The sequence below is a fragment of the Hyla sarda genome, chromosome 11, assembly GCF_029499605.1.
Source record: "Hyla sarda isolate aHylSar1 chromosome 11, aHylSar1.hap1, whole genome shotgun sequence".
NCBI lineage: Eukaryota > Metazoa > Chordata > Amphibia > Anura > Hylidae > Hyla > Hyla sarda.
In genome coordinates, this window is record NC_079199.1 from 100948738 (window position 1) to 100968328 (window position 19591).

The 19591-nt window shown below is 47.7% G+C and overlaps 1 protein-coding gene across 2 annotated transcripts; it reads right to left on the reverse strand.

The window, feature by feature from the left end:
- Window positions 1-2449: 2449 nt before the first annotated feature.
- Window positions 2450-16938, reverse strand: APH1A (aph-1 homolog A, gamma-secretase subunit). Of its 2 annotated transcripts, none has more exons than XM_056545968.1 (7): window positions 16765-16938; window positions 11919-12089; window positions 10006-10079; window positions 9805-9927; window positions 8783-8910; window positions 8567-8690; window positions 2450-3868 (listed from the first exon to the last, which is right to left on the reverse strand). In XM_056545968.1, the coding sequence occupies exons 1-7, from the start codon at window positions 16875-16877 to the stop codon at window positions 3804-3806; spliced, it is 798 nt and encodes a 265-aa protein (XP_056401943.1). In that variant the 5' UTR covers window positions 16878-16938; the 3' UTR covers window positions 2450-3803. The 2 variants fall into 2 exon arrangements, with proteins under 2 accessions (XP_056401943.1, XP_056401944.1); XM_056545969.1 differs by having other exon boundaries at window positions 2454-3821; window positions 16765-16935.
- Window positions 16939-19591: the final 2653 nt, after the last annotated feature.

Here is a 19591-nt window from a genome sequence, read left to right on the forward strand (position 1 = left end):
TGGTGTGTATGTCGCCATGGGAAAGCTGAGCCAAGCCCGGTCGCCATGGGAAAGCTGAGCCAAGCCCGGTCGCCATGGGAAAGCTGATTTAAACACATAACATGCAGGCGGACATTTTGTTCAACCATGAATATTAAGCAGGCGATGGATCTACTTTAGATTAGACAGGCATTTAACTTGTAATAGAGCATTGCCAAACTACAACTCCCAGCATGCCCGGACAGCCGTTGGCTGTCCGGGCATGCTGGGAGTTGTAGTTTTGCAATCACTGGAGGGACACAGTTTGGAGACCACTGGCTCAAAGCTGTGGAACCCTTGGAAAGAGCCAATATGACCACCATAAAAGCGCCCATATGGGACAAGCACCTTTACCAAGTCCCCTAAAAACCTCCTCAGGTACTCTTATTTGGGTACCCCCTGAAATAAAAGAGAAAACTAACACCGATTTCCAATTTAAATCTACCCAAAATGTTGAGCCCCCGTATAAATCCTTTGCTTTACGGCTCTTGTACAGATTTTGGAGTTTGAAAATATTTTCTTCTCCCTTCCTGTCTAAACTGAAATTGGAAATTCTGCTGGTTTCCTGTAAATAAAAGAGCAGTGCATCGTGGGAGCGCAGGGGACCGCTACACGAGTAAACAGCTTAGCTGTTAGGTCACATGTCTAATGGGGTGGAGCTAAACTGTTGCCAAAGAGCGGTGCACTGAGGGAGCTTAGGTGAGTTATACAATAAAAGCTGTTAATAGGTCACATGACTGATGGGGTGGAGCTAACTAACTGCTCTTATTGTTTAACTGACCTAAGCTCCCTCAGTACACTGCTTTTTGGCGAGTTACACAATAAGAGCAGTTAGTAGTTAGGTCACATGACTAATCGGATGGGAATAAACTTAACGAAGAGCAGTGCACTAAGGGAGCTTAGATGAGCTACACAATAAAAGCTGTTAATAGATCACATGACTGATGGGGTGAAGCTAAACTGTTACCAAAAGCAGTGTATGGGGGGGGCGCTTAGGTAACAGCTTAGCTCCACCCCATCAGTCATGTGGCCTAACTTAACAGCTATTATTGGGTAACTCACCTAAGCTCCCTAAGTGCACGGCCCTTTGGTAACAGTTTAGGTCACATGACTGATGAGGTGGAGCTAACTAACTGCTTTTATTGTTTAACTGACCTAAGCTCCCTCAGTACACTGCTTTTTGGCGAGTTACACAATAAGAGCAGTTAGTAGTTAGGTCACATGACTAATCGGATGGGAATAAACTTAACGAAGAGCAGTGCACTAAGGGAGCTTAGATGAGCTACACAATAAAAGCTGTTAATAGATCACATGACTGATGGGGTGGAGCTAAACTGTTGCCAAAGAGCAGTGCACTGAGGGAGCTTAGGTGAGTTATACAGTAAAAGCTGTTAATAGGTCACATGATTGATGGGGTGGAACTAAACTGCTGTTTGTTACCTAAGTGAAGTGCACTGTGGGAGCTTAGGTGGCAGTTACATGGTAAAAGCTTAGCTGTTGGGTCACATGCCTTATGGAAATGGAGCTAAACTACTGTCGGTTACCAAAAATTAAAGTACTGTGGGAGCTTAGGTGGCAGTAAAGGTAGGCATACATATTAGACAGCCATCACTCCCAATCCCTCCATACACAGGAATGCTTGGCTCGGCAATGCAACCACATGTAGGCAATGGGATAAACCATTGTCAGGCTCCTCTGGTGGAGCCTCTCCCCCCCCCTCCCCACCAAATGGAGATGTTAACTGGGTAGTTAAATTTCAACATACTTCTCTCCCCCCAACTGCATCTGTGGGGATGGAGGCTTTGGTACACATGGTTGGCCGGTCCGTGTTGCCAGGTGATGGACACAAAATAAAAACTCTGCTGTTAGGTCAGATGTCTAATGAAGAGGAGTGGTACAATGCTGCCTGCTACCAAAGGGAGGTACACTAAGGGAGCTTAGGAGCGTTACACAATAAAAGCTGTTAGGTCACATGACTAATGGGGTGGAGCTAAACTGACACCAAAAAGCAGTGTGCTGAAGGAGCTTAGGCTAGATACACAATAACAGCTGTTTGTTAGGTCACATGACTGATGGGGGGGGGGAGCTAAGCTGCTACTGAAGAGCAGTGCACTAAGGAAGCTTAAGGATATGTTCACACGAGCGGACCCACAGCGTATTTTACACTGCAGATCCGCCACTGATGGACCCCTGCATGGTGGCTTTACATGCGCCTGCACAGAGCGACAATACGCTGCTAAGAGCAGACACACTGGATGTGCGAGTCGCAGTATACTTGCACATCGCGGCAGCTCTCGGCCTAGCTCATGAAGCAGGGGGAGCGCCCACGATGTGTGCGAGCACAAAGCGCATGCACGGCAACGCGCACACGGCAACGCTCCGTGCAGGCACATGTAAAGCCACCACGCAGCGGTCCTTCAGTGGCGGATCTGCAGTGTAAAATACGCTGCGGGTCTGCTCGTGTGAACGTACCCTAAAAGGGTACTCCGCCACTAGACATCTTATCCCCTATCCAAAGGATAGGGGAAAAGATGTCTGACTGTGGGGGTACTGCAGCTGGGAACCCCAAAATCTCTGTGCAGCACCCAGCATTCGTTTAGAACGCTGGCGTGGGGTTCGTGACATCACGGCCACGCCCCCTCGTGATCTCACACCACACGCCCCTCAATGCAAGTCTATGGGAGGGGGTGTGACAGTTGCCACACACGCTCCCATAGACTTGCATTGAGGGGGTGTGGTGTGACGTCACAAACCCCACCACCGGCACCCAGCGTTCGGAACAAAATGTTCCGAACAATGAGTCAGCGGAGTACCCCTTTAAACAATAAAAGTTCTTAGGTCACATGACTGATGGGGTGGAACTAAACTGCCAACTGTAACCAGCAGAAAGGCGCCCTGGAACCGAATAATTAAAAATAACAAAAAATTTAATTGGCACAAAAAACAGTAAAGCAAAGTATTCACAAAGTTACTCAAATTTTATGTAGGTTTAAATTAAAGGATTCGGCTTCCACAATGGAAACTCCCAAGGCTACGTTGGCAGCTAAAGCAAATAGCCTATAGATGGCGCTCTCTGCCATTTATGAGAAAGCTAAAAAGACTGAATTAAATGAAACTTATAATAATTCGGATGCGGCACCATAATAAATCCTGACACATCTTATGAGGTTCGGTAAGTACTGTTAATATGTCAGTGCGGACAGATGATCCTTCTGTAAAATAAGTGTTACAGTAAGTTAAATCCTGGTAGAAGAATAATGCATACAAAAAAAAGCGATTGGAAAATGCTGAAAAACCAAAACAAAATAAAAAAAAAACAAAAAATTAGTTTAAAGGTCCAAAAATCCTTATTCACCAAGCGAAGACCTCCTTGGAGCAAACCATTCTCCGCTTCCTCCCTCGTCGTGGATGACTATTAAAAGTAAAGAAGAAAAAAAAGCCGTAGACCACTTGAAGATCCCAGTGGAGCAGCACATGGTCTGTCGACCATATATTATACCGGTTGTCAATACATGATGAGCAATTCCAGATTGCCCCCACAGCCTGAGTAGGCCCAGAGCCGGCACACAGGACGGAAGGAGCTGGAGGCAAACTGAAGGAACGAGGCAAACTGAAGGAACGAAAATATGAGGAACAACGGGTCCGTCTTATCGTCTGGGACGAGGGGGGAGGGGATGGGAATGGGGACGAATAGAAAAGAGGGGGCCGGCTTCTGGGAGAGAGGAGCACTTGAATGGTGACTCAGTTAGTGTCTGTTCGTGGCTGCACGGCAGCTGAGCTGGGCCTCAGTCCTCATTGGGCACCTGAAGAGCAGAATATACCATAACCTGGTTACTCTCTTGCCGTTCGCCTGCAGAAACAAAACAGTTTCTGTTTTACCTTCTAAGCCATAAGCGGCTCGGGCGCAGGCTGATCCTGCAACATGACGGTGATGGGGAAAATGTGGGGGATATACGGGGACCCCTGTGCTGCCTGCAAGAGACTATTCCCATCCCCTAGACCAGTGGTCTTCAACCTGCAGACCTCCAGATGTTGCAAAACTACAACTCCCAGCATGCCCGGACAGCCGTTGGCTGTCCGGGCATGCTGGGAGCTGTAGTTTTGCAACATCTGGAGCTCCGCAGGTTGAAGACCACTGCCCTAGACTCTCCTCACTCCCTACATGTCTAGCAGGCAGCAAAGGGGTTAATGCTAAAGGAGAACGACCTAAAAATATATAGAAGTTCCTTAAAATTGTATTATTTTCTTACTTCTATGCTGAGAGATGTTACAGGCCCAAAGCCTCCCGTGTTTGTGTGGATTCTTATCACCATCTACAGCAATGATCATTTATTTACACTGAGAATCCCCATTATTAGATCTCTCCATCTAGTGCTATGGTGGATTTCCTTTGGCCTTCAAAACTGCAGCAATTGATTGTGGCATAGATTCTATCAGGTGATAATCTGGATCCATCTGACCAGGCCATGTTTCTCTATAGAGATCTGGATCCATCTGACCAGGCCATGTTTCTCTATAGAGATCTAGATCCATCTGACCAGGCCATGTTTCTCTATAGAGATCTGGATCCATCTGACCAGGACATGTTTCTCTATAGAGATCTGGATCCATCTGACCAGGACATGTTTCTCTATAGAGATCTGGGTCCATCTGACCAGGCCATGTTTCTCCACAGAGATCTGGGTCCATCTGACCAGGACATGTTTCTCTATAGAGATCTGGGTCCATCTGACCAGGACATGTTTCTCTATAGAGATCTGGGTCCATCTGACCAGGCCATGTTTCTCCATAGAGATCTGGATCCATCTGACCAGGCCATGTTTCTCTATAGAGATCTGGGTCCATCTGACCAGGACATGTTTCTCTATAGAGATCTGGATCCATCTGACCAGGTCATGTTTCTCTATAGAGATCTGGATCCATCTGACCAGGTCATGTTTCCCTATAGAGATCTGGATCCATCTGACCAGGACATGTTTCTCTATAGAGATCTGGATCCATCTGACCAGGACATGTTTCTCTATAGAGATCTAGATCCATCTGACCAGGCCATGTTTCTCTATAGAGATCTGGATCCATCTGACCAGGCCATGTTTCTCCATAGAGATCTGGATCCATCTGACCAGGACATGTTTCTCTATAGAGATCTGGATCCATCTGACCAGGACATGTTTCTCTATAGAGATCTGGATCCATCTGACCAGGACATGTTTCTCTATAGAGATCTAGATCCATCTGACCAGGCCATGTTTCTCTATAGAGATCTGGATCCATCTGACCAGGCCATGTTTCTCCATAGAGATCTGGATCCATCTGACCAGGACATGTTTCTCTATAGAGATCTGGTTCCATCTGACCAGGCCATGTTTCTCTATAGAGATCTGGATCCATCTGACCAGGCCATGTTTCTCTATAGAGATCTAGATCCATCTGACCAGACCATGTTTCTCCATAGAGATCTGGATCCATCTGACCAGGCCATGTTTCTCTATAGAGATCTGGATCCATCTGACCAGGACATGTTTCTCTATAGAGATCTGGATCCATCTGACCAGGTCATGTTTCTCTATAGAGATCTGGATCCATCTGACCAGGACATGTTTCTCTATAGATCTGGATCCATCTGACCAGGTCATGTTTCTCTATAGAGATCTGGATCCATCTGACCAGGTCATGTTTCTCTATAGAGATCTGGATCCATCTGACCAGGTCATGTTTCTCTATAGAGATCTGGATCCATCTGACCAGGTCATGTTTCTCTATAGAGATCTGGATCCATCTGACCAGGTCATGTTTCTCTATAGAGATCTGGATCCATCTGACCAGGCCATGTTTCTCTATAGAGATCTGGATCCATCTGACCAGGTCATGTTTCTCTATAGAGATCTGGATCCATCTGACCAGGACATGTTTCTCTATAGAGATCTGGATCCATCTGACCAGGACATGTTTCTCTATAGAGATCTGGATCCATCTGACCAGGTCATGGTTCTCTATAGAGATCTGGATCCATCTGACCAGGTCATGTTTCTCTATAGATCTGGATCCATCTGACCAGGACATGTTTCTCTATAGAGATCATAAGTGCAGCCTCAGGATTCTAGATACTTCCTGAAGGGATAGGACATATTTATGACGTCCGATATTCTCGTTTTCAAATCCTCTGCGGACATTGCATAAGGTTTTGCCTGGATTGTAAATGATCTGAAGCAAACCCTCAGGTGTGAGAAGCACTGAATATGTATTGATGCTCCCTCTCTTAAAGGGGTAGTCCAGGGAACTGAACTTAAAACACTTTTTCCTTATCCACAAGATAGGGGATAATTGTCTGATTGTGGGGGGTCCGACTGCTTGGACCCCCATGATCTCCTGTACGGGGCATCGTCTGCTTACCCATCTTTGGCTACAGCAAAGTCCTGCAACAGCCGGTTATTGACTGAGCAAGCCGTCCCTTGTGCTTTTCCAGGAAAGTGGGGGACAGAGGGTGCTGAGGACGGGTAAATAGATGGGGGCCCCGTATACAAGATCACAGGGGAGTCCCACCGGTCAGTCCCCCCCAATCTTGTGGATAGGGGATAAGTGTCTGATAAGCTCAGCTCCCCAGACTACTCCTTTAATGTAAACACTAAGTGTTTCCAGTCAGTAACAGCAAGCAGAGGTCTTGAAAACAGAGACTAAATGACAAATATACAATACATGTTACAAAATTTCACCTGCATAAAACCTGCAGAGGGGATATAGATACTAATATTTTATTCTGGTCGTTCTCCTTGGAGGGGGACAGTTAACCTTAAGGGGTACTCCAATGTTTAAAAACCTATCCCCTATACACAGGAAAGGGGATAATTGTCTGAATGTAGGGGGTCCAACCTTATGGAAGCCTCCGTCATCTCCAGAACAGCACCCGAATCTCCTAGCTGCATGGGGTCGGCGCGGGCTTCAGGCATTGTCTATAGGTGCGACAGAGACACACGAGTGCTGTACTCTGGTAAAATCATAATCCTTCCAGTACTTATTAGCTGCCGACTACTACAGAGGAAATTCTTTTCTTTTTGGAACCCAGAGCTCTCTGCTGACGTCATGACCACAGTGCTCTCTGCTGACATCTCTGTCCATTTTAGGAACCGTCCAGAGTAGGAGAAAATCCCCATAGAAAACCTATGCTGCTCTGGACAGTTCCTAAAATGGACAGAGATGTCAGCAGAGAGCACTGTGGTCATGACGTCAGCAGAGAGCACAGTGTTCCAAAAAGAAAAGAATTTCCTCTGTGGTATTCAGCAGCTAATAAGTACTGGAAGGATTAAGATTTTTTAATAGAAGTCATTTACAAATCTGTTTAACTTTCTGGCACCAGTTGATTTTTTATTTTTTTTAAAGTTTTCCACCCCTTTAAGTACGTGCAGACCATGATTTGGGACCCTGTTCTGGAGATTGCAGGGGGTCAGAGACCTATGAATGGGGATAAGTCTTTAAAATCTGGAGTATCCATTTAAAGTGTGGTATTTTGTTGCATGCAATCTATTGTTCCCTGTTATCAGCCATCAATGTAGTGTTCTTCAATACAACAATAAGTGCAGAAAGATCCCCACAACCATCACTGTATATCACAAGTGCTGAAGACCTCCACAGACGTTAACTCAGGTGGGCACCTTTACTGGGCCCCCTATAAAGGAACTGCAAACCTCCAAGTGTATTCGTGTGATTGAATTACATATAGGGAACATTCTGGATCAGAGCCGGTGACTGAAACCTCTGCGGACCTGATACTTCTCACAGCTGAAACATTGTTACAAAACATATCCAGTCTAGACCATCTATAAGCTTTGTCTCCAGCCGGTGGCCCTCCAGATGTTGCAAAACTACAACTCCCAGCATGCCCAGACAGCCGTTGGCTGTCTGGGCATGCTGGGAGTTGTAGTTTTGCAACATCTGGATGTCCACCGATCTATAAGCTAAACAAAGTTGAAGCGAAATTCTCCCAGAGAGTTTGTTACAATGTATTAGTGCAGGTATAATGTGCTAAAGGGGTATCTCGGCTTTACACATCTTATCCCCAATCTAAAGGATAGCGGATAAGATGTATGATAGCAGGAGTCCTGTGCGATCTCTGTGCAGCCCCCGTCATTCCATGCCTGGCGCTGCCTCGGAGACAGTGAAATGATGTCACGACCACGCCCCCTAGTGACGCCACGCCCCCCTCCATTCATGTCTATGGGAAGGGGTGTGAAGGGGGCTGCACCGAGAACGCGGGGGGTCCCCTGCGATCATACATCCCCATCCTGATGTAAAAAGCCGGAATACCCCTTTTACCTGAAGTCCAGATGGATTGTTTAGACTGGTGGCACTTTGTAACGAACCCTCAGCTGTGAGAAGTATTAAGAACGTGAACAAGAATGTTCCAATTCGCTGACAACAAAAGAGATCTTGGAAATAGTGAAACAGAAATTACACCCAAAAAAAAAAAAAAATTATAATAAAAAAAAATAAAAAAACATTTATATAATAAATAAAAATACTAAAAAATAAATAAAACACCCCCCCTACTTACAAGCAAGGCATTTGCGTATGTTGTGGTGGTTGCCTCCGGCAGCCACAAAGGCCCATACTCCCATGCCCAGTGTGATGACGTAGATAGGGATCAGGCTGGCCTCGTACCATGGGTTCAGGAACGTCTGAAAGAAAGACAAAATGAGGACAAAAAGTTCTCTGACCGTCGCCGCGACTACAACTCCCAGCATGTCCAGGCCGCGCCAAAGGGACTCACCAACCCGGAGGTAATGAAGTGGCTCAAGACCACGCCTACGATGTGAAAGGGTTTCCGCTTTTCACAGGCTGCAAAGAAGATGATGCCCCAGAAGGTGTGCAGGAATACAATCGCCATGGTCAGGAATGCTGCAAGGAAGCAATGGCGGATGGTGAGATACTGCGGCACTCGAAAAGGCAGCGGATCACGTTAGATGGAACTTGAAGGGGTTATCCAGGAAAAAACTTTTTTTTTATATATCAACTGGCTCCAGAAAGTTAAACAGATTTGTAGATTACTTCTATTAAAAAATCTTAATCCTTTCAGTACTTATGAGCTTCTGAAGTTAAGGTTGTTCTTTTCTGTCTAAGTGCTCTCTGATGACACGTGTCTCGGGAACCGCCCAGTTTAGAAGAGGTTTGCTATGGGGATTTGCTTCTAAACTGGGCGTTTCCCGAGACAGGTGCCATCAGAGAGCACTTAGACAGAAAAGAACAACCTAAACTTCAGAAGCTCATAAGTACTGAAAGGATTAAGATTTTTTAATAGAAGTAATTTCCAAATCTGTTTAATTCTGGAACCAGTTGATATATAAAAAAAAAAAGTTTTTTCCTGGAATACCCCTTTAACCCCAGCCCATTTTCACCTTCAGGACCTGTGCATTTTGTGCACATCTGACCACTGTCAATTTAAACATTAATAACTCTGCCGATTAGAGAACTGCCGAGCCGAGAAGTTCATGACGAATCAAATTTACTGTAAATTCGCTCATCTCTAATACTGACCATTATACTATGCTGCAATACAGATGTACAGTAGCATAATTTAACAGGTAAAAGTATAAAAAAAATATTTTCAATAAGAGTCTAAAATAAAATTGCCTCTTTCCCCAATAAAGCCCTGTATGCAGTATATGAATATTTTTTTGTATGTGTACTTTGTATTTTTTACTTATTTTTGTGATTTTTGTGTCTTTAAAACATTGATAAATAAATATAAAAAAAAAAAAATTCTGCAGAAGTTTCGCCTTATATACAAGTTACCTGAAGTTAGGAAATAATACTGGGAATCTCCGTGCACGCCCACGATTCCGGGACCGACGGCGTCTGCCAGGATATTGATGACGGAAAAGACTCCGCTGATGATCCCGAAGGAGAAGCCGGACACTAAGGGAGACAGGACAAAAGATGAGCGCAGGAGCCAGATCTGAGGTGACCCCGATCCTACAGGGGGGATCTGCTCACCGTAAGCCATCTGCTGGATAGAGATGGGCGATCGGCCGTCCTCACTGATGGTGGCCAGACCCTCGTCCGCCTTCCTGAGGGAAAACAGAAGCATCAGTCACAGGGGTAAGGAGACGTTTTAAAGGGGTACTCCGGGGGAAAACAATTTTATTTTTAAATCAACTGGTGCCAGAAACTTATACAATACTTATTAGCTGCTGTATGCTCCAGAGGAAGTTGTGCAGTTCTTTCCAGTCTGACCAAGGTTGCTCTCTGCTGACACCTCTGTCCATGTCAGGAACTGTCCAGAGCAGGAGAGGTCCGCCCCCTTGTGACATCACGCCCCGCCTGCTCAATGCAAGTGTATAAGTGATAATATGTCTTAGGGCCGGGGCACCCCTTTAAATGGAAGTCATTTACAGATCTGTATAACTTTCTCGCACCAGTCGATTTAAAAAACAAAACCCCCCACAACACAAGTGTTCTAGCTGAGACCCCCACAATCTCAGTGCATCACCCGGTGTTCATTTAGAACGCTGGGTGCCGGCGGCGGGAGTAGTGACGTCATGGCCACGCCCCCTCCCATAGACTTGCATTGAGGGGGGAGTGGCATCACAAGGGGCGTTGCCGTGACGTCACGACCCCCCCCCGCTGCGACAAAATGTTCCGAATGCCGGGGCAACGGAGTACCCCTTTAAGGTTGAAAAAAAGACCATCAAATTTAACCTATAACCTTATTTTGACCCTCCTGTGTTGATGGAGAATGTTACTGCCAGTGGGGAGGAGAGGTGTGGGGGGAGAATAATACTGTCAGTGGGGAGGAGAGGTGTGGGGGGAGAATAATACTGACAGTGGGGAGGAGAGGTGTGGGGGGAGAATAATACTGTCAGTGGAGAGGAGAGGTGTGGGGGGAGAATAATACTGACAGTGGGGAGGAGAGGTGTGGGGGGAGAATAATACTGTCAGTGGGGAGGAGAGGTGTGGGGGGAGAATAATACTGTCAGTGGGGAGGAGAGGTGTGGGGGTGGAGAATAATACTGTCAGTGGGGAGGAGAGGTGTGGGGGTGGAGAATATACAGCCAGTGGGGAGGAGAGGTGTGGGGGGAGAATAATACTGACAGTGGGGAGGAGAGGTGTGGGGGGAGAATAATACTGTCAGTGGGGAGGAGAGGTGTGGGGGGAGAATAATACTGTCAGTGGGGAGGAGAGGTGTGGGGGGAGAATAATACTGTCAGTGGGGAGGAGAGGTGTGGGGGTGGAGAATATACAGCCAGTGGGGAGGAGAGGTGTGGGGGGAGAATAATACTGGCAGTGGGGGGGGGGGGAATAATACTGACAGTGGGGAGGAGAGGTGTGGGGGGAGAATAATACTGACAGTGGGGAGGAGAGGTGTGGGGGGGGGGGAGAATAATACTGTCAGTGGGGAGGAGAGGTGTGGGGGGAGAATAATACTGTCAGTGGGGAGGAGAGGTGTGGGGGGAGAATAATACTGTCAGTGGGGAGGAGAGGTATGGGGGGGGGGAGAATAATACTGACAGTGGGGAGGAGAGGTATGGGGGGGGGAATAATACTGTCAGTGGTGAGGAGAGGTGTGGGGGGGGGGAGAATAATACTGACAGTGGGGAGGAGAGGTGTGGGGGGAGGGGGAGAATAATACTGACAGTGGGGAGGAGAGGTGTGGGGGGGGGGGGGAGAATAATACTGTCAGTGGGGAGGAGAGGTGTTGGGGGAAGGGGAAATGTCATTGCCAGTGGGGAGGGGATGGGACAGGACTAATCACAGCTACCTGAGGGAGAGGGATGGTGCTGGGGGGTGGGTAGGGAGACAAGGCTTCATCCAGTAGAGGAAAGTTGTACGGTGCTGCTGCCAGTGGTGAAGGGGTGGGGTTTATTGTATGCACTGAATGGCGGTATTCTATGGGTGCGGTGACTTACTTGAGCAGCCTGTAGTAGCCGTATCGGAAGGCTTCCTGCAGCAGGACAGAGATGGCGGCCCCGAAGATGAGCAGTCCGTACTGCAGGCTGGAGTCATCCTTATTACTGACCTGGACGGAGATGAACCAGATGAGAGAGGAGAAGAGGACGGACACCAGCCAGAAGAAGGACCTGCCGAGAGAGAGCGGGGGCGTTACAGCTCACAGCAATGACAACAGCGCCTCCTAGAGTTACTGCTGCTACAGAGCTTCACCTCTAAGGCTGGGTTCACACCACGATTTCTTAAATACGGTTCCCGTATACGGTTTGGAGGAGGGGGGCGGGGCTAAATTGCGGCGCCCGCACTCAGCCGTATTCGGGAACCGTATTTAATACAAGTCTATGAGCCGACCGGAGTGAACCGCAGCCTCCGGTCGGCTTCGTTTTCGGCCGTATGCGGTTTCCCGACCGCAGGCAAAAACGTGGTCTCTGCTTGCGGTCAACAAATCAGAACATTCCTTACTGCAGCGTTTCCCAACCAGGGTGCCTCCAGCTGTTGCAAAACTACAACTCCCAGCATGCCCAGGCAGCCTTTATAACCTTGTGTCTTCAAGTAAACCCAGTCTGTACGTGAATACCCTCTAGATCAGTGTTTTCCCAGCCAGGGTGCCTCCAGCTGCTGCAAAACTACAACTCCCAGCATGCCCGGACAGCCGTTGGCTGTCCGGGCATGCCGGGAGTTGTAGTTTTGCAACAGCTGGAGGCACCCTGGTTGGGAAAACACTGCCTTATTACCTGATTGGATAAAAAAAAAAATTAAAAAAAATAAAAAACACTACCACTCACAGCAAGCAGAGATCCTGAGAAGAGCAACGCTGTACAATGGTAATCTGTGCACAATCCTCTCCTGAAATCCTCTGTGCTGACATCGCTCCCCCAATCACAATACACGCTGCTATCCTGAAATCCTCTGTGCTGCTGTGAAGGGGAGGAGCTGACACATCACAGTCCCCTATCTAAACATAAACACACTGCTAACCTGAAATCCTCTGTGCTGCTGTGCACTCTGTTCCTTCCACCAGCAGCCTGTGAGCGCCGCTCGCCTCTATTCTCCTCCTCATCACCACACAGGGACCACCCAGACCTATATAGGTGCCTGTGCTTAAAGGGGTACTCCGCCCCTAGACATCTTATCCCCTATCCAAGGGACCCCCGCGATCTCTCCTGCAGCACCGTCATCTGTGCACGGACCAAGCTTCGCTCTGCGCCTGATGACTGGGGATGAGGAGGATCGTGAAGACACGGCCCCGCCCCCTCGTGACATCACGCCTTGCCCCCTCAATTCAAGCCCCCTCCCATAAACTTGCACTGAGGGGGCGTGGCCGTGATGTCACGAGCCTCTGGCGCTGCACCTGACGCTTTAAACGAACGCCGGGTGCAGAAGGGAGATCGCGGGGGTCCCGCCGCTGGGGTAGGATCCTTTGGGGGCGGAGTATCCCTTTAATTCCTCTGTGCTGCTAACATGTTCCGCTTTCCTCCTCACAGTCCCCCTCTCTAAATAAGATAAAACACCATCCTGAAATCCTCTGTGCTGCTGTGAATCTCTTCTCCAACGGTCACTTGTCAAAAGAAAAGAGGAAGAAGTGAGATCAGGAGAAGCCGTGTGCACAGCAGCACAGAGGACTTCAGGACAGCAGCACAGGGGATTTCAGGATAGCAGTGGGTTTGTGTCATTTAGGGAGAGGAATGTGACGTATTATCCTGGGGTGAAGTCTGTGTCCTGTGAGGAGGAAAGAGGATCATCCCCCCCCCCCCCCCCGGAGGATATACGGAAAAGTCCCCTAAACAGTATGAACACCCTGTTATCCTGACATCCTCTGTGCTGCTGTGAAGCTCTCCTCCTCCTCCTCCTCCTGTAACTTCCTCCTCTTTCCTCCTCACATCACCCCAGGATAATACGTCACAGAACCCCCCCGAGTATCCTAAACACGCTGCTATCCTAAAATCCTCTGTGCTGCTCCTTCCAACCCCAACCTCCTCATAAACATCATCGTATGAACAGACAGGGACCACCCAGACCTGAGCCTGTGCTGAAGTCCTCTGTGCTGCTGAGCAGCCGTCACTGGTCAGAGTCATGTGAGGAGGAGGGAAGGAACGTATTATCCTGGGGGCGATGTCAGCACAATGTGTGGAGGAAAGAGGAACATCGCCCCAAAACAGCCTGTCCGCACCGATATCCTGAAATCCTCTGTGCTGCTGTGAAGCTCGTCTGTCGCTTGCTCCTCCTTTCCTCAGCACATGACACTGAACTCACCACAGGATCACAGTCCCCTCCCTAAGGAACATAAACACACTGCTGCCCTGACATCCTCTGTGCTGCTGCCGTCCTGACATCCTCTGTGCTGCTGCCGTCCTGACATCCTCTGTGCTGCTGCCGTCCTGACATCCTCTGTGCTGCTGCCGTCCTGACATCCTCTGTGCTGCTGCCGTCCTGACATCCTCTGTGCTGCTGCCGTCCTGACATCCTCTGTGCTGCTGCCGTCCTGACATCCTCTGTGCTGCTGCCGTCCTGACATCCTCTGTGCTGCTGTGAATCTATTCCTCCTATTGTCACTTGTTCCCCTTTCTTCCTCACATGACACTGACATTACTCCAGGATGACACCTCACAGTCCCCTCCCTAAGTAACAAACACATTGCTGTCCTGATATCCTCTGTGCTGCTGTGAAGCCCCCCCCACAACTTATTTTCCTTTCTTCATCACATGATGCTGCCGCCCTGTGGACTCCCCCCGCGCTGCCGTGAAGCTCTCCTCTTGCTGTCACTTATTCCCTTTCTCTCATCACATGATGATACGTCACAGCCCCCTCCCTAAATAAAACAAAACACGCTGCCGTCCTGAAATCTCCTGCCCCGCCGCCGTCCTGAAATCCCCTGCCCCGCCGCCGTCCTGAAATCCCCTGCCCCGCCGCCGTCCTGAAATCCTCTGCGCTGCCGTCCTGAAATCCTCTGTCTGCCGCCGTCCTGAAATCCTCTGCTCTGCCGCCGTCCTGAAATCCTCTGCTCTGCTGCCGTCCTGAAATCCTCTGCTCTGCTGCCGTCCTGAAATCCTCTGCTCTGCTGCCGTCCTGAAATCCTCTGCGTGCTGCCGTCCTGAAATCCTCTGCGTGCTGCCGTCCTGAAATCCTCTGCGTGCTGCCGTCCTGAAATCCTCTGCGTGCTGCCGTCCTGAAATCCTCTGCGTGCTGCCGTCCTGAAATTCTCTGCTCTGCCGTCCTGAAATCCTCTGCTCTGCCGTCCTGAAATCCTCTGCTCTGCCGTCCTGAAATCCTCTGCTCTGCCGTCCTGAAATCCTCTGTGCTGCTGCCGTCCTGAAATCCTCTGTGCTGCTGCCGTCCTGAAATCCTCTGTGCTGCTGCCGTCCTGAAATCCTCTGTGCTGCTGCCGTCCTGAAATCCTCTGTGCTGCTGCCGTCCTGAAATCCTCTGTGCTGCTGCCGTCCTGAAATCCTCTGTGCTGCTGCCGTCCTGAAATCCTCTGTGCTGCTGCCGTCCTGAAATCCTCTGTGCTGCTGCCGTCCTGAAATCCTCTGTGCTGCTGCCGTCCTGAAATCCTCTGTGCTGCTGCCGTCCTGAAATCCTCTGTGCTGCTGCCGTCCTGAAATCCTCTGTGCTGCTGCCGTCCTGAAATCCTCTGTGCTGCTGCCGTCCTGAAATCCTCTGTGCTGCTGCCGTCCTGAAATCCTCTGTGCTGCTGCCGTCCTGAAATCCTCTGTGCTGCTGCCGTCCTGAAATCCTCTGTGCTGCTGCCGTCCTGAAATCCTCTGTGCTGCTGCCGTCCTGAAATCCTCTGTGCTGCTGCCGTCCTGAAATCCTCTGTGCTGCTGCCGTCCTGAAATCCTCTGTGCTGCTGCCGTCCTGAAATCCTCTGTGCTGCTGCCGTCCTGAAATCCTCTGTGCTGCTGCCGTCCTGAAATCCTCTGTGCTGCTGCCGTCCTGAAATCCTCTGTGCTGCTGCCGTCCTGAAATCCTCTGTGCTGCCGTCCTGAAATCCTCTGTGCTGCCGTCCTGAAATCCTCTGTGCTGCCGTCCTGAAATCCTCTGCCCTGCTGCTGTCCTGAAATCCTCTGCTCTGCTGCTGTCCTGAAATCCTCTGCTCTGCTGCTGTCCTGAAATCCTCTGCTCTGCTGCTGTCCTGAAATCCTCTGCTCTGCTGTCCTGAAATCCTCTGCTCTGCTGCTGTCCTGAAATCCTCTGCTCTGCTGTCCTGAAATCCTCTGCTCTGCTCTGCTGCTGTCCTGAAATCCTCTGCTCTGCTGTCCTGAAATCCTCTGCTCTGCTCTGCTGCTGTCCTGAAATCCTCTGCTCTGCTGTCCTGAAATCCTCTGCTCTGCTCTGCTGCTGTCCTGAAATCCTCTGCTCTGCTGTCCTGAAATCCTCTGCTCTGCTCTGCTGCTGTCCTGAAATCCTCTGCTCTGCTGTCCTGAAATCCTCTGCTCTGCTCTGCTGCTGTCCTGAAATCCTCTGCTCTGCTGTCCTGAAATCCTCTGCTCTGCTGTCCTGAAATCCTCTGCTCTGCTCTGCTGCTGTCCTGAAAACCTCTGCTCTGCTGTCCTGAAATCCTCTGCTCTGCTGCTGTCCTGAAATCCTCTGTGCTGCTGCTGTCCTGAAATCCTCTGTGCTGCTGTGCACACTGCCTCCTGCCTCCATTCTCCTCCACAACACCACGTGACCACAAAGGCCCCTGTACTGAAGTGCTCTGTGCTGCTGTGGGTCCCCGTCCTCACATGACACACACAGTGCACGGCAACCAGAACACAAAGGAAACCTGGTACAGCGCCCCCTAGCGTGCCCCCCGGAGAAGCTTACCCGGCCACTAGGATGATGACTCTCAGCGGGTCCCCGGCGATCGTCAGGATAAACAGCGACAGAGCCGGCCCGAAGGCCACAAAAGTGCAACCGAAAAAGACGGCCAGCCCCATCTTCCCCGGAGCGCCACTTCCGCCTCCCCTGTACGGCGGCCGATTAGGACATCGCGCGGACGCAGCGCGTCACGTAACGTGCGTCATCCCGGGGCATGCCGGGAGATGTAGTCCTGGACCGCGGAACGGTTGTGCAGCAGGTGAGAGACTCCGCCACACACATCTCCATCTATAGATAGGAATCCCATTGACTAACACGGAGGGGGAGACTTATCAAAACCCGTCCAGAGCAAAAGTCGCCCAGTTGCCCATAGCAACCAATCAGATCGCTGCTTTCATTTTTTAACAAGGCCTCTGCAAAATGAAAGAAGCGATCTGATTGGTTGCTATGGGCAACTGGGCAATTTCCCTTTGCATAGGTTTTGATAAATCTCCCCCACAGTGTTTCCCAACCAGGGTGCCTCCAGCTGTTGCAAAACTACAACTCCCAGCATGGCCGGACAGCCTTTGGCTGTCCGGCCATGCTGGGAGTTGTAGTTTTGCAACAGCTGGAGGCACCCTGGTTGGGAAACACTGGACTAACAGCACTGTGAGGGAGATTTATCAAAACCTGTGTCGAGGAGAAGTGGTGCAGTTGCCCATAGCAACCAATCAGATTGCTTCTTTCATTTTTCAGCAGCCTTTTTTTTTTTTTAAAGAAAGAATCGATCTGATTGGTTGCGCCACTTTTCCTCCCGCACAGATTTTGATCGATCTCCTCCATGGGGTGTAAAAAACAAAAAAAACAAAGGTTTTGGTAATTCTATTTTTGCATCCTTAAAGTAAGTGACATCCTAAAAAAAAAAGGGGAAAAAAAATAAATAGCAGGTTTTATTTGCAGGCGTAAATCCTTAAAGGGGTTGACCAGGATTAGAAAGAACGAGAAGAGTCAATTTCAGCCCAAAACAGCGCCACACCTGAATTCAGGTTGTGTGTGGTATTGCTGCTCAGTTCCATTGCAGTCAATGGAGCCGACTTGTAATTCCACACACAACCTGAGGACAGGGGTGGTGATGTTTTTAGAAGAAATGAGTTCTATTTTTTTTTTGTTCCTGGATAACCCCTTCCAGACCTTTGACATACCTGTTTACCATGGGTCGGATGAGAATAATATGGCGTGGAGTCATAACCGGTAGATGCCTGGTGGGGATGTCCGTGATAGTGCAGCGCAGCCTGTCTCAAAGTCCCCTAATACTTCACGACATCCAAAGGTTTAATGGCAGCGTGATCACTGATGTCGGCCATTAGCAGCCAGGACCCCGCGGTTCATAGTCCTGATGAGACTCAGGATGTACATGTATTTTTTGGTTCGCCAAGTACTAGGCAGCCATAGCGTAAAGGTACGTCCTGTGCCCTCTAAGGGTTAAAGCAATAGATGAAAAGTACAGATGGGAAACTGCTTAAAATGACAGTGACCATTTAGTAATCTTTGTATTCTGAATGTATGTCCTAACAAGAAAAAAAGAATTTACAAGAATATAACTACTATAATACTGCTCCTGTATACAGGAATATAACTACTATAATACTGCTCCTATATACAAGAATATAACTACTATAATACTGCCCCTATATACAAGAATATAACTACTATAATACTGCCCCTATATACAAGAATATAACTACTATAATACTGCCCCTATATACAAGAATATAACTACTATAATACTGCCTCCTATATACAAGAATATAACTACTATAACACTGCTCCTATATACAAGAATATAACTACTCTAACACTGTCCTATATACAAGAATATAACTACTATAATACTGCTCCTATATACAAGAATATAACTACTATAATACTGCCCCTATATACAAGAATATATCTACTATAATACTGCTCCTATATACAAGAATATAACTACTTTAACACTGCTCCTATATACAAGAATATAACTACTATAACACTGTCCTATATACAAGAATATAACTACTATAATACTGCTTCTATATACAAGAATATAACTACTATAATACTGCTCCTATATACAAGAATATAATTACTATAATACTGCCTCCTATATACAAGAATATAACTACTATAATACTGCTTCTATATACAAGAATATAACTACTATAATACTGCTCCTATATACAAGAATATAACTACTATAATACTGTCCTATATACAAGAATATAACTACTATAATACTGCTTCTATATACAAGAATATAACTACTATAATACTGCTCCTATATACAAGAATATAACTACTATGATACTGCTCCTATATACAAGAATATAACTACTATAATACTGCTCCTATATACAAGAATATATCTACTATAATACTGCTCCTATATACAAGAATATAACTACTATAATACTGCCTCCTATATACAAGAATATAACTACTATAATACTGCTCCTATATACAAGATTATAACTACTATAATACTGTCTCCTATATACAAGAATATAACTACCATAATACTGCTCCTATATACAAGAATATATCTACTATAATACTGCCTCCTATATACAAGAATATAACTACTATAATACTGCTCCTATATACAAGAATATAACTACTATAATACTCCTCCTATATACAAGAAAATAGCTACTATAATACTGCTCCTATATACAAGAATATAACTAGTATAATACTGCTCCTATATACAAGAATATAACTACTATAATATTGCCTCCTATATACAAGAATATAACTACTATAATACTGCTCCCTATATACAAGACTATAACTACTATAATACTGCCTCCTATAT

Excerpts from the sequence above, each read along its gene's own strand:
- APH1A (XM_056545968.1), bottom strand. The coding sequence starts at position 16,877 with ATGGGGCTGGCCGTCTTTTTCGGTTGCACTTTTGTGGCCTTCGGGCCG. Across the intron at positions 10,080-11,918 it reads GGCTACTACAGGCTGCTCAA|GAAGGCGGACGAGGGTCTGG; the intron begins GTAAGTCACCGC and ends GTTTTCCCTCAG. Across the intron at positions 8,691-8,782 it reads ACTTCATTACCTCCGGGTTG|ACGTTCCTGAACCCATGGTA; the intron begins GTGAGTCCCTTT and ends TCTTTCTTTCAG.